Below are 13898 nucleotides of genomic sequence, written 5' to 3' on the forward strand. Positions count from 1 at the left end.
AACCCCACACCTGAGCACATGTGGTAAAGATTTTGTAGCCCTTTTTGAAAGAGATGAAAGAAAGTTACCCAAAGCCCAATTTGGGTAACTATATTGTATCTGCCTCCTGCCTTCCCATCCCCTTCCGACATACCTTGCAGTTTCAAGAGGATATGTTAGTATTTGCTTTCTGTTCTAACCTAAATAATGTCACTGTGCACTGTGAAACTGCTACCATGTTCCATCTTGGAAGTGGATAAAATGATTTCAGCAATACTTCCTAAAGTATTTGGAACCTATTAGTTATACACATGTATAATCATTTCTGGGGTAGAATATGGCAGCTATCTAACAGTGCACTACTTAAGTTCCTTTTGAAATGTCAGTGTGATTACCCATGCTCGGATTTGGATAGGTCAGTGTTTGGCTAATTTTTGTTTTGGAAAGAAGTCCCATGAGAATTTTAAGGTCCTCACCGATTGTCGTCATGCATTATGTCTCCAAAAGCAGCAATTCCAGCAGCACAATACCCCTTCTCACCAATCTGTGGGGTTAGTTCAATTTAGATGGAGAGAGAGGAGTGTCTCGTCCTGTCAAAACACTTTCTATGTCATGAAGTTGTTGTTTAGAAGTGTCCCATCTGAGTGCTGATTAGGACCAACATCACATAGCTTGTGAGAGCTGATGTAATCACAGCACGAGAGGGTATAGTTTAAAAAAAAAGTCTTAAAGAAGAAAAAAAAATTTAAAGGCAATGACTGCCTTATGTGGAAATAACATCAGGGTGCCTTTTTCTTCTCCGCTGCTCTGCAAGTTAGACATGATGCCCTTTTATAAGAAATAAGCTTTGCTTCCATCAAATTCCTGGACAGATCATCCCATGTGATATCTGAAACAGTAATATTACTCTAGTAAAAAACCAAGAAGCTATATAGGATCCCAATTTTAAAAAAATTCTAGTCTGCAAACCTGCCCCACTTCATTCTCCTTAGTCATTTTGCTGGTAGTTCAGGAAAACACCTTCCTTGAACCAAGATAATTAACTACTGTTTCAAAGCTACTGTTTGTTGCCTCCAAAATTAAATTTAAAGAAGCAAAAAGAGTTTGTGTTAAAGTTTCAGACCTTTTTGTTCCTACTAATACCTTATGAGTCACTAGCAAATTTCATTTTTCCCTATTGCAGGTTACGTGAAGAAAAAAAGAAACAAGAAATGAAACTTCAGGAAGAACGACTGCAGTGTTCTCTGAAAAGAGCAATTGCAGCACCAAAGAAGAAGGTTTGTATTTAGTTTATTTTTTCTGAAAAGTCTGAGACCATGTGTATTTTTCTTAATAAAAATCCTGTCCCTTTATAGCACTTTTAAAGTTAAATATTAGGATTAGCTTTACTTTTCCTATGCAGGAGAGAAATTTGCATGTAGTTATGAATAAAACAAAAAACATCACTGATCATTAGCCTATTCTGTAAATAAATTTACAAAATTTGCAGTAGTAGTAGATCACTAAAAATAGTTAATCCACTGTCATTTTTTATTTGACATCACACAGGCCTTTTTGAGTAAGAGCTAACTAGTAGTTGGTGAAAACTCAATTATAAAGCACTAAAATATGCAAGTAGCCAATTAGTGGATTAACTGAAAATATCTAGCCCTTATTTTGAATAGCGACTAATTGAATATTTCAGTAAAATAGTAATTGAAGGTGGCTGAGGGAAATTTAAGGTATGATCCAGTTCAAGGTCCTTTTATTTAATTAAGAGGTCACATCATTAGCAGTTAGAAATCAGCAGAGAATTCACATTTCAAGAGGGTGATACTTGAACTGTTTCCGTGGCCTCAACTGCAACATATAAAATGTACAATACTATCTGGTTAATATTTTCTGGATGCTAGTACTACTCTGCATTCTGCTAGCATCATTACTCAAACTGAGTAGGCCTGTAAATGTAGAATGAGTTGTGCAGCTGTTCAATTATAGCCAAAAAACATTGTAAAATCAGAAAACTAACAGAACATTATCACCCCAACCTTATTTCTTCCCTCTGACTGTATATATTAAGGAACATTTTAATTATATAATGAAGCAAATGCAGTAACACTAATTACACATCTAAGATTATATAAGCATAACTAATTTTCACTTTGTTATACAGCAGGGGGTAGGCAACCTGCGGCATGCGTGCTGAAGGTGGCACGTGAGCTGAGTTCAGTGGCACTCACACTTCCCAGGTCCTGGCCACTGGTCGGGGAAAGGGTGGGGGAGGGCTCTGCATTTTAATTTAATTTTAAAATGTTTAAGAAGCTTCATTTAAAAACCTTATTTACTTTACATACAACAATAGTTTAGTTATATATTATAGACTTATAGAAAGAGACCTTCTAAAAACGTTAAAATGTATTACTGGCACACAAAACCTTAAATTAGTGAATAAATGAAGACTCTGCACACCACTTCTAAAAGGTTGCCAACCCGTTATACAGTGTCACGTTGTCAGGGATGTGTGAGAATTGAATGTGACCCTCTATTAATATGTAAAAACCTGAGCAGTTTCCAGATTGTCTGATTTTATCTCAACCTCAGAGGGACACAATTTGAAGTATAGTCTTGTTTTTTAAATTAGGCAGGTGTAATAGCTGTGGGTGCTCTACTTATGCTGGGGTATTGCAGGCATGTTTTTCTATTTTGAAAAATGAATTTCACAGGGGCAAGCTAAGGTACTGCAAATGCTTGTGTACATGGGTAACACCGACAGGTAAAATGATGCATATATGTATTTGTAAGCTCCAGCCTTAATTGATTATGACAGAAGCAGTGCAAGTTAGAGTAAACTGAAGAACAGGTTATTTCTAATGTTTCAGTGAGTTGTTTTAGGTGCCATATAACAAAAATAGGTAAAACTTTCAGACATATGATAGTTAAAGTTGGGTGTTTTTAGTCTTTTACAGAGTGTAGATTAATACAAGTTTTGAAAACTGACGGCGGTAGATTCCAATTTCTCTGTGTTCTCTACCTCTAATCTTGGTAACAGCAGTATTGTCAGGCCTGCTGACAAACTAGAATTGGGAGGTGCTTCTTCCAGAGCTGAGAAGGGAGCCTTTCCATAGCCTCAGGCTGGAACCCATGCTAGAAATGAGTCATTAATGCATGTGTAAATGGTAGAATAAAAGGCAGCATACTGCCATATCAAAGAGAAGGCAGTAAGTGCCACATACTGATGTTACTGCCATGGGAAGGAGCCATCCCAGCACTGAGCCACCCAAGATTCTCATTCCTGTGCAAGTAGCTGGTGCTTATAGCTTGTTATGTGCTCCAGTTTCTGACAGTCTGTGCATTCACAGACCCTTCTCTCCTCTACTAATTTTTCTTCATACTCCACTAATACCCCCAGCTGTTTAGTTCTGGTTTGTACTTTGCCATTCTGAACTAAATCCATAGGGATTTACACTCTTAGATGTAATGTGCCATCACAGCCTCAGAAGGGTCATGGTCTTCAGCTGGTGATGACAGCAAAGCAGCTGTCAACTTCCAGCCAGATGCACAGGCAGTGGTCGAAGACATTCGTTTATTTAAAAAAATCAACTAACAGTTTTATTCTTAAATTTTAAAGTTTAGTTATATTCTTAAGGAAGAATCTGCATGTTCTAAACCAGACTAAGGCTATGCTGTGCCAGACCTATGCATAGCAGGAGACCTTGGGAGAGATCCTCACCTACTGTAAATTGTCATAGCTCCATTGACTTCAATGGAACTATGCAAATGTACAACAGCTGAGGATTATCTCCATTGTGTCACCATCCAGCCACTGAGGCCATATTTTCTCTATAGATAATACAGCAGTCATACTTCAGGAGGCTTTGACTACTTCAGAGCAAAATGACTCTTGGGATCATTGGGGCATAATGCAATTCCACACCCAACAGGGAGCTGTGAAAGTATTTCACAATGAAACCCTATATAGTCTATTAATAGAATTTATGATAAAAATATGAGTCTCCACAGATGTATATGTTTATGTTCAACACTTTCCTTTTCCAACATTTCAGATGGGAAGAAAACTGGTATTTCGCTCACAGCCTCCAGAGATTAGAAAGGAGGTGTGCCTGAAAGAGATCAACACAAAAATGCAAGACGATATGTTATTTTTCACTTGAGTTTAAAAGTAGTTGTACCTCCTTAAAGGGGGTGTTGCAGGTATATCTTCCTACTTAGTTCATCTAGAGTAAAAGATTAATATTCTGTAGTGTAGTTTAACAGAACTTACAAACAAAGAGGAGTTATCACTAACATGCAGGGATCCATAGTGTAAGTAATGAACCTACTTTGTACATCAGATGTGGAAAAAACCCAGAATGTCTTCACTGCTTGTTCAGTAACACCTATTACCACTATCAGCAGAGAAAAATGCCATAACTACTTCAGTACACTCCAGTGTAGTCAACTTAGAAAGACAGCTGTTTGCAACAGTAAAAAAAAAAAAAATCCTCATTGACTTTTGAGCTGCTCTATAATACAACTGCAGTGCAGTGAAAGAGATAGGACACCCTTTGCTACATAAAGTGATTTGCCACAATCCTGTTGATATGCACAACTTTAAAGATAAAATTTACCATGGGAAGCCACTTAGATGCAAGAGTTCACCTTTAAGAATAAAGTAGTACACATATTAGTATTTTAAAATGTCATTTCATCCCATCAACTCTGTAATCTTATTTCAGTTTCAGACTGAAAGATTTCCTCTCTAGCATTAATCTTGCAACAACCTTTAAAAAGTCTGACTTTAAATTAGATGGGTTTATATAGTTCAAAGTTTCCCTCCATACGAGAATACACTAAACAAAACAAGTTATGAATTTTATAGAAATTTGTACAGTAAAACTTCAGACTCCTTAACAAAAGTTGTGAAAAACTGATCTTTATTTTCCAAAAATATACAAACTTATTCTCTCATTTCCCCATCTTCTTCTTCTTCCTCTACTCCTCTGATGTACAGGACATTGTTACACCTGTAAATAGAACCAGAAGTTCTCTTAATTTTAAACATGTTTTTGTTGATTTTCCCCAGATGAACACTAGCTTTTAACTAAGTTACATGTTTTCCAAATTGAACTTGGACCAGCTATTTAAAAAACCTCCAAACATCAAGTTTATCAGGCTAACCAATTAATATATGTTGATGGTGATCCCACAGTCCAAGGGACTTTCAGATAGTTCATTTTGTAACGGTCCATTATAACAGAGAAAATAAGTTACTAAAAGAATGACAGATTCATTGTACACTAGACTAATTTATTTTTAGGCCCATATCCTATAAACTTATGCCTATGCTTAACTTCAAGCACATGACTGTTTGCAGGAGCCAGGCCTTAATATATATGGCATTTTTCTCTGCTGATAGTGGTAATAGGTGTTACTGAACAAGCAGTGAAGACATTCTGGATTTTTTTCACATCTGATGTAATATATATTAAGGCCTGGCTCCTGCAAACAGTCATGTGCTTGAAGTTAAGCATGTAATAGTTTATTAATACTCTGTTGAAACTCTCCCCTCCCCCCACACTTATTGAGGTCTCTGCTACCTGTTGATACCTCTCCCTATTTAGAGACCCTTCATTTCTGTGATACTGTTCAGTGCCTATTTAACTTCCTGATTAGGCATGAGATTTTCCTCAGCTATTGACAAGAGATTCATATAAATATCCAATAAGAACCAAGAGAACCAATGAAAGACATCATTACAAAAGGAGAAATTATGAAACATTTGTATATTTTAGTGTTACTTTCCCCCTCCCCCCCGATAATATAGTTTTTAGTGTTATCCTTTAACAAAGTGTTGTCTGGCACCGTTTAGCACAGAAATGGATACTACAATTAATGTCTTTAACATTGCAAGCTTTCAGATTGTTTTAGGCTAAGTATTAGGAGTTGAACTGTTATGTCCATCTACAAATGTAATATGTCTACTATGTAACTTATGAAATACTCTAATTTGCTAGTTACCTTATCAAAACTTCACCAAGGTGTCCTGACAATGCACCATCGATGTATTCTTCTGTGTTTGCAAGCTTTTAGAAAAAGAAGAATATATTAGCATAACTGTTCGAAGAAAATTCTCAGCCAGCAATCAGTAAACTATTGTAGAGTGACTTTAGCCTTACAAGGGTTAATGGGCCCTTCTGGAGACTGAGTCTGTTCAATAGTAACTCATACCTCATTAGAGCACTTTATTTTATTATGCATGTAGCTTATTATGTTTCACTTTTCATTTAAGAATTTGACCACAAGTGTGTAATATATAGCCAAGTATTGTCTATTGCTTTAGAACTATTGCTTTTAAACTTCCTGTAAGTGTACTTTTGAGGAAATTAAAAACAAACATACATTTGCCATCAGGCTTCAAAGCAATAATTACTACTACTACTACTCATCAGTTCTTATACAGCCCTTTTAATCAGTTCTCAATCCAATCTTACCTTCACCTTGGACAAAGCTGCTGCTCTGCTGCACTGCAGGAGTGGGTAGCTCCGCACAGGGCTAAGCGGAGCAGGAGCAGTGGGCTCCCTGCCTACCTGTCAGATGACTTATTTGATACCAGGCAAGTCACTCCCCCGTTATGAGCCTCACTGTATAACCCTGACCCACCCACTCACCGCCTGTGGGACCCCCAATCCCCTCTGAACAACCATGACACACAGACACCCCACCGCCCCCTCTGGGCCCCCTCTGACCCCTGACACACACCCAGCTTTGACCCTCCCTCCCTCGCAGCCCTCGGGGCCTCCCCCGGGGCGGCCGCGTCCCGGCTCCCACTGACCTGCATGTTCATGTAGCCGTCGACAGACACCAGGTAGCCCTTGTACTCCATCCCCCACTTCAGCTTCACCATCACCGGCTTCCCGGTCAGCCCGTTCAGGAAGGGCTTGGGGTTCAGGGGCAAGCTCTGCGGGGCGCAAGTCACCACAGCGGCGGGGTCAGGGCGAGGGGCCCGGCTCCCGACCCGCCCCCCGCCCGGCCCCGCCCCGACCAGCCCCTCTCTCCGGCCACCCCACCGCCCCAGGGCGCCCCCGACACCCCCAAAACCCGCCCCTCGCGGCAGCGCCCCCCTCACCATGGTAACGCGGCCTGGCACAAGGCAGCGGTAAAAACAAAAATTACTCGCAGGGCCGCACGTGCGCCCGCCGGAGTCTAAGAGAAAAGCAGGAAGTGACGTCCGCGCCTCCACTTCCGGGAGGGCGCCCTGACCTTTCGCCTTTTCCCCGCCCACGGAAGCCTCAGTCCCATTGGGCACGAGGGCTAGCGCGCGAACGGAAAAGCCGGGCGCTGAGTGGCGGGACTGGGGGTGGTGACGCGATCCTCATGGAGACGGAAGCGTCGAAGGTCACGCCCCGTCCCCTGCGTTAGGGCGATCTGTAGCAGCTGGTTCCGTACCGTAATCCTGTGTGTATGTGGAGGCTAAAATTTGAATCTGCGCTTTCTTAGCGGTTTTATGGTGGTGGGGGGACACAGACTGTCCCCAAGACCCAGGGAGGAGCCAAAGCACGTGGAGCCCCTTGCAGGGTCAGGGCCTTTCCCTGCAAACTACTTACCGTGGCCTGACCCAGTGCGCAGAACTGCACCCTGCAATGCTGTGAATTTGATTATTTAATTCATAGACTTTTCCATGCCCCATTATTTCTCCAGTTCCCCCATGGCCAGAGCAGCCAAGTGCCTCACAGACTTTAAGGAATTTATTTTGCTCTTTTCATTTTTTAAAACTGCTCAACCATTTTGCCTACAAGCATTGCTAAATAAATGGTAGATTCATTCCTGAGCTGAGAATGAACCTGTTAAATTTGAGCAAAAAATGTTTTTAAAAAACAAAAGCTCATTGCAGGATTGGAGCTAAAGGGGTCATTGCCACCTTCTTAGAATTTCATTTTTTATTTTTCTGGAAGACACCCGATTCACCAACTGAAGTTGATCCAGGCAGTAAAAGATACTCCCTCAACCCCATTGTCTTTGTAATAACCTGGGAGCAATTGCTCGTCGGAATTAATTAGCATCTGAGAGTTGGTAGGGCAACTCCCACCTTTTCATGTTCTCTGTATGTCGTGTATGTATATCTCCTTATTATATGTTCCATTCTATGCATCCAATGAAGTGGGCTTTAGCCCACGAAAGCTTATGCTCAAATAAGTTTGTTAGTCTCTAAGATGCCACAGGTACTCCTGTTCGTTTTTACTGGGAACAAAAGGGTTACAAATCTGCAAACCAGATTCAATCTCATCCCAGAAGTGAATGTAGTGTGAGTGTATATATTTATCCACAAGGTGGCAGTGTTTAGCCTGCATTAGGCCTGTCTGGAAGTGTATGGTGGCGCCTTCTGGTAAGAAACTCTGTTATACTCTTTTCATATAAAGCCAGCTTTTTCCAGTTCCGTGTTTCTTGCAATATGTTGAAGTGGAGCAAAACATAGTGAACTGGATTTCTTTTTAAAAGAGTAGTGTATAGAGTAGGATATTTTAATTAATATGGACATGGAATTATCAAAACTAAAACAGGAAAAAACCATGTAGCTCATCTAGTCTATGTCCTTGCCAGTGCAGGATTGGAAGCTGCAGTATAGTTTTAAACCTCAAGCAGTAGAACTACTACTACTTCTCTTGGCAATAGGGTGCCCAGAATGCCCTTCCTGGCTTGCTTACACTTAATGAACTTTAGTTGTGTTGCTGTAGTTATAACTCTTAATTCCTTTAAGCCCTAATAAATATTGTCTTTGTAACATTTAGTATTCCATGTGTTAGCATCGTAATCTAGCAGGAGTTGATCAGACAAGAATTTGCCCCAATATATAGGCCCTTTTGAGACTGAGGCTACTGTACACAGTAAGTATGATATATTTTTTTCTGCTTAATGCTCAATATATTCAACTCTGTGTGTAAAATGTGTATATTCAGTAAACAACTATACTTGCAGGGAGTGTCCACTCCTCTATGTATTTCTGTCTCCCCAAATAATTGGCAAATTCCTTCTGCCTCCATACTGTTCAAAGAAATAGTACTTCCCCTGATTAAATTATTAATGGGCCAAATCATGTGCCCTTCTCTGAGGCCACAGGGATAAGAACGACCATACTGGGTCAGACCAAAGGTCTATCGAACCCAGAATTCTGTCCTGTGACAGTGGTCAATGCCAGGTGCCCCAGAGGGAACAAACAGAACAGGCAATGATCAAGTGATCTATCCCCTGTCACCCACTCCCAGCTTCCGGATAACAGAGGCTAGGGATGTGCACCATCCCTGCACATCCTGGCTAATAGCCATTGATGGACCTAGCCTCCATGAATTTATCCGGTTCTTTTTTGAACCCTGTTATAGTCTTGGCCTTCAACTCCTTGGTGTTACGAGAAGGAGTAAATAACACTTCCTTATTTACTTTCTTCACATCAGTCATGATTTTATAGACCTCTGTCATATCCCCCCTTAGTCGTCTCTTTTCCAAGCTAAGAAGTCCCAGTCTTATTACTCTCTCCTCATACGGTAGCCATTCCATACCCCTAATCATTTTTGTTGTCCTTTTCTGAACCTTTTCCAAGTCCAATATATCTGTTTTGAGATAGGGCAACCACATCTACATGCGGTATTCAATATGTGGGTGTACCATGGATTTATATAGAGGCAATATGATATTTTCTGTCTTATTATATATCCCTTTTTAAGTAAGTCCTAATATGCTGTTTGCTTTTTTGACTGCCGCTGCACATTGAGTGGATGTTTTCAGAGAACTATCCACAATGACTCCAAGATCTCTTTCTTGAGTGGTAAGAGTTAATTTTTAGACCTCATCATTTTATGTGTGTAGTTGGGATTATGTTTTCCAGTGTGCATTACTTTGCATTTATCCAGTGATGAGCTGCCAAAATCTTAACAACTGGTTCCCTATAAAAAGTTCTGATTTAAGGGGGGGGGGGGGGGGGGGGGGGCGGGGGGGGCCTGGGGGGGGGGGGGGCCCAGGGGCCTGGGGCAAATTGCCCCCCCCCCCCCCCCAACACCAGAGCCAGCCCCCCCCCTTGCCTCCAGCCAGCAGCTCAAAGCAAGAGGAGAGCTCAGCTGCTCTGAGCAGCTGGTGCTGCTGGCCTGGCCCTGCAGCTGGAGGAAGGAGGAGAGGGGGAGGGCAGGGGGCTGGAAGCCCCCCTGGCTGGAGCTGGGAGCAGGAGATGATCGGTGCCTCATGACCAGTCTTTCTTTGCCCCTTCCCCTCTCTTTTTTTCTCGCCCTCCACGGAGACGGTTAGGTTTAACCACCTGGGAACTGGGAACCTATGGGAACCTGCTCCAGCTCACCACTGCATTTATCAACATTGAATTTCATCTGCCATTTTGTTGCACAGTCACCCAGTTTTGTGAGATCCCTTTGTAACTCTTTGCAGTCTGCCTGGGACTTAACTATCTTAAGTAGTTTTGTATCATCTGCAAATTTTGCCACCTCACTGTTTACCCCTTTTTCCATATAATTTATGAATGGTCCCCATACAGACCCCTGAGGGACAGCATTATTTACCTCTCTCCATTCTGAAAACTGACCATTAATTCCTACCCTTCATTTCCTACCTCTTAACCAGTTACCAGTCCACGAGAGAACCTTCCCTCCTATATCATGACTGCTTAAGAGCCTTTGGTGAGGGACCCTGTCAAAGGCTTTCTGAAAATCTAAGTACACTATATCCACTGGATCCCCCTTGTCCACATGCTTCTTGACCCCCTCAAAGAATTCTAGTAGATTGGCGAGGCATGATTTCCCTTTACAAAAATCATGTTGACTGTTTCCCAACAAATTATGTTCATCTGTGTCTGACAATTTTATTCTTTACTATAGTTTCAACCAGTTTGCCCTGTACTGAAATCAGGCTTACCGGCCTGTAATTGCAGGGGTCACCTCTGGAGCCCTTTTTAAAAATTGGCATCACATTAGCTATCCTCCAGTCATTTGGTACAGAAGCTGATTTAAATGATAGGTTACAAATGACAGTTAGTAGTCGTGCAATTTAACTTCTGTGTTTCTTCAGAACTCTTGGGTGAATACTATCTGGTCCTGGTGACTTCTTACTGTTTAGTTTATCAATGTTCCAAAACTACCTCTAATAACACCTCAATCTGGGACAGGTCCTCAGATTTGTCACCTAAAAAGAATGGCTCAGATTTGGGAATCTCCCTCACATCCTCAACTGTGAAGACCGATGCAAAGAATTTATTTAGTTTCTCTGCAATGGCCTTATCGTTCTTGAGTGCTTCTTTAGCATCTCGATTGTCCAGTGGCCCCACTGGTTGTTTAGCAGGCTTCCTGCTTGTGATGTACTTAACATTTTTTTTTTGCTATTACTTTTTGAGTCTTTGGCTAGCTGTTTTTCAATTCTTTTTTGGTCTTCCTAATTATATGTTTACTCTTCATTTGCCAGAGTTTATATTCCTTTCTATTTTCCTCATTAGGATTTAACTTCTACTTTTTAAAGGAGGCCTTTTTCCCTCTGACTGCTTCTTTTACTTTGTTGTTTAGCCATGGTGGTTAAACAACATGGTTGGTTCTCTTACTATGTTTTTTTTTAATTTGGGGTATACATTTAAGTTGAGCCTCTATTATGGTGTCTTTAAAAAGATTCCATGTGGCTTGCAGGGATTTTACTTTTGATGCTGTACCTTTTAATTTCTGTTTAACTAACCTCCTCATTTTTGTGTAGTTCCCCTTTCTGAAATTAAATGCTACAGTGTTGGGCTCCTGTGGTGGTTTTCCCCACCACAGGGATGTTAAATTTAATTATATTATGGTCACTATTACCAAGTGGTCCAGCTATATTCACCTCCTGAACCTGATCCTGTGCTCCACGTTGGACTAAATCAAGAATTGCCTCTCCTCTTGTGGGTTCCAGGACTAGCTGCTCCAAGAAACAGTCATTTAAGGTGTCAAGAAACTTTGTCTCTGCATCCCGTCCTGAGGTGATATGTACCCAGTCAATATGGGGATAGTTGAAGTTTTTTATTTTAATAGCCTCTCTAATCTCCCTGAGTATTTCACAGTCACTATCACCATCCTGGTCAGGTGGTTGATAGTATATCCTTACCGCTATATTCTTATTATTCAAGCATGGTATTATTATCCATAGAGATTCTATGGTACAGTTTGGTTCATTTAAGATTTTTACTTCATTTGATTCTACACTTTCTTTCACATATACTGTAGTGCCTTTCCCCCACCAGCATGACCTGTACTGTCCTTCCAATATATTTTGTACCTTGGTATTACTGTGTCCCATTGATTATCCCCATTCCACCTAGTTTCTGTGATGCCTATTATATCAATATCCTCATTTAATATGAGGCACTCTAGTTCGCCCATTTTATTATTTAAACTTCTAGAATTGGTATATAAGCACTTTAAAAACTCTTTAGCTGTCTGCCATTACATGATTTAATTGAATGGGACTTTTGTTCTTTTGACTGTTTCTCATGAGATCTTACCTGTATTTTATCCTCTTCCATCCTCTCCTCCTTATTAGGACATAGGGAATCTCCATTTATAGATCCTCTCCTAAGGGATGCCTCTGTCCAAACCACATGCTCCTTCGCACCTGTCGGCTTTCTCCCAGCCCTTAGTTTAAAAACTGCTCTACGACCTTTTTAATTTTAAGTGCCAGCAATCTGGTTCCATTTTGGTTTAGGTGGCGCCCATCGTTCCTGTATAGGCTCCCCTTTTCCCAAAAGTTTCCCCAGTTCCTAATAAATCTAAACCTCTCCTCTCTAAACCATCATCTCATCCACACATTGAGACCCTGCAGTTCTGCCTAACTGGCTCTGCACGTGGAACTGGAAGCATTTCAGAGAATGCTACCATGGAGGTCTTGTACTTCAGTCTCTTACCTAGCAGCCTAAACTTGGTCTCCAGGACCTCTCTCCTATCCTTCCCTATGTCATTGGTACCTACATGTGCCACGACCACCGGCTCCTCCCCAGCACTACACATAAGGCTATCTAGATGTCTCGAGAGATCCGCAACCTTCGCACCAGGCAGGCAAGTCACCATGCGGTTCTCCCAGTCATCACATACCCAGCTATCTATGGTTCTAATGATGGAATCACCCATTACTAATACCTGTCTTTTCCTAATAACTGGAGTTGCCTACCCCGGACAGGTATCCTCATCTGGAAGGAGGACGTGACGGGTTGGGTCACAGAAACTCCCTCAAGACTGTCACTAGCTGTGCTGGGGTACCACTGAGTTAGACACTCCGGTCAGCTACACCACAGACCAAGAGGTTGGGCCATGCCCCCGTGCAGTGGTCAGAAGTGAAGATTCACTTAGCCCAGGGGTTTCTCAGTTAACAGGGACTTTTCCAGCACCCAGTATTCAGTCTTTCTGGGAGTCTAAACTCCAAATGAATCAGTTTTAATCTGTATAAAGCTTATACAGGATAAACTCATAAATTGTCCGCCCTCTACAACACTGATAGAGAGCTTTGCACAGCTGTTTGCTCCCCCAGGTATTAATTACTAACTCTGGGTTAATTAATAAACAAAAGAAATTTTATTAAGTATAAAAAGTAAGATTTAAGTGGTTCCAAGAAATAACAGACAGAACAAAGTAAGTTACCAAGCAAAATAAAACAAAACAGGCAAGTCTAAGCCTAATACAGTAGGAAACTGATTACAGGTAAATTTCACCCTCAGAAATGTCCCAATAAACTTCTTTCACAGACTAGACTCCTTCCTAGTCTGGGCCCAATCCTTTTCAGACTAATATTGTGGCTTATGGCCTGGGTCCAGCAATCACTCACACCCCCGTAGTTACAGACCTTTGTTCCAGTTTCTTTCAGGCATCTCTTGGGTGGAAAGGCCATCTATTGAGCCAGCTGAAGACAAAATGGAGGGGCTTCCAGGACCTTTTATATTCTCT

General features: G+C 41.3%; 3 protein-coding genes across 9 annotated transcripts in view; 2 read left to right on the forward strand and 1 right to left on the reverse strand.

Annotated features, from left to right (window-relative positions):
- Positions 1–6365, forward strand: part of CCDC38 (coiled-coil domain containing 38) — a 44260-nt gene extending 37895 nt beyond the window's left edge. For all 7 annotated transcript variants that reach the window (XM_039495362.1, XM_039495396.1, XM_039495381.1 and 4 more), the window contains 2 exons: positions 1163–1256; positions 4023–6365. In XM_039495362.1, coding sequence (XP_039351296.1) covers positions 1163–1256; positions 4023–4130 — 202 coding nt within the window. In that variant the 3' untranslated portion in view covers positions 4131–6365. The remainder of the gene's footprint in view (positions 1–1162; positions 1257–4022) is intronic.
- On the reverse strand, positions 4874–7969 carry SNRPF (small nuclear ribonucleoprotein polypeptide F). The gene is made up of 5 exons (XM_039494226.1): positions 7924–7969; positions 7085–7329; positions 6791–6916; positions 5977–6041; positions 4874–4982 (listed from the first exon to the last, which is right to left on the reverse strand). The coding sequence occupies exons 1-5, from the start codon at positions 7967–7969 to the stop codon at positions 4916–4918; spliced, it is 549 nt and encodes a 182-aa protein (XP_039350160.1). The 3' UTR covers positions 4874–4915.
- Positions 7970–8322: 353 nt separating this feature from the next.
- NTN4 (netrin 4) overlaps positions 8323–13898 on the forward strand; it is a 182360-nt gene continuing 176784 nt past the window's right edge. The window contains exon 1 of the mRNA XM_039495456.1: positions 8323–8341. Within this exon, the coding sequence (XP_039351390.1) occupies positions 8326–8341 (16 nt within the window). The 5' untranslated portion in view covers positions 8323–8325. The remainder of the gene's footprint in view (positions 8342–13898) is intronic.

Source organism: Mauremys reevesii, linkage group 1 (assembly GCF_016161935.1).
Source record: "Mauremys reevesii isolate NIE-2019 linkage group 1, ASM1616193v1, whole genome shotgun sequence".
Classification (NCBI taxonomy): Eukaryota; Metazoa; Chordata; order Testudines; family Geoemydidae; genus Mauremys; species Mauremys reevesii.

Coding starts and splice junctions, on each gene's coding strand:
- SNRPF (XM_039494226.1), bottom strand. CDS start 7,969: ATGGGGTTGAGGGAGTATCTTTTACTGCCTGGATCAACTTCAGTTG. Junction 7,330..7,923: donor GCCTGGATCAACTTCAGTTG/GTGAATCGGGTG, acceptor CGTCTCCATGAG/GATCGCGTCACCACCCCCAG. Junction 6,042..6,790: donor ACGGCTACATGAACATGCAG/GTCAGTGGGAGC, acceptor TTTTTCTAAAAG/CTTGCAAACACAGAAGAATA.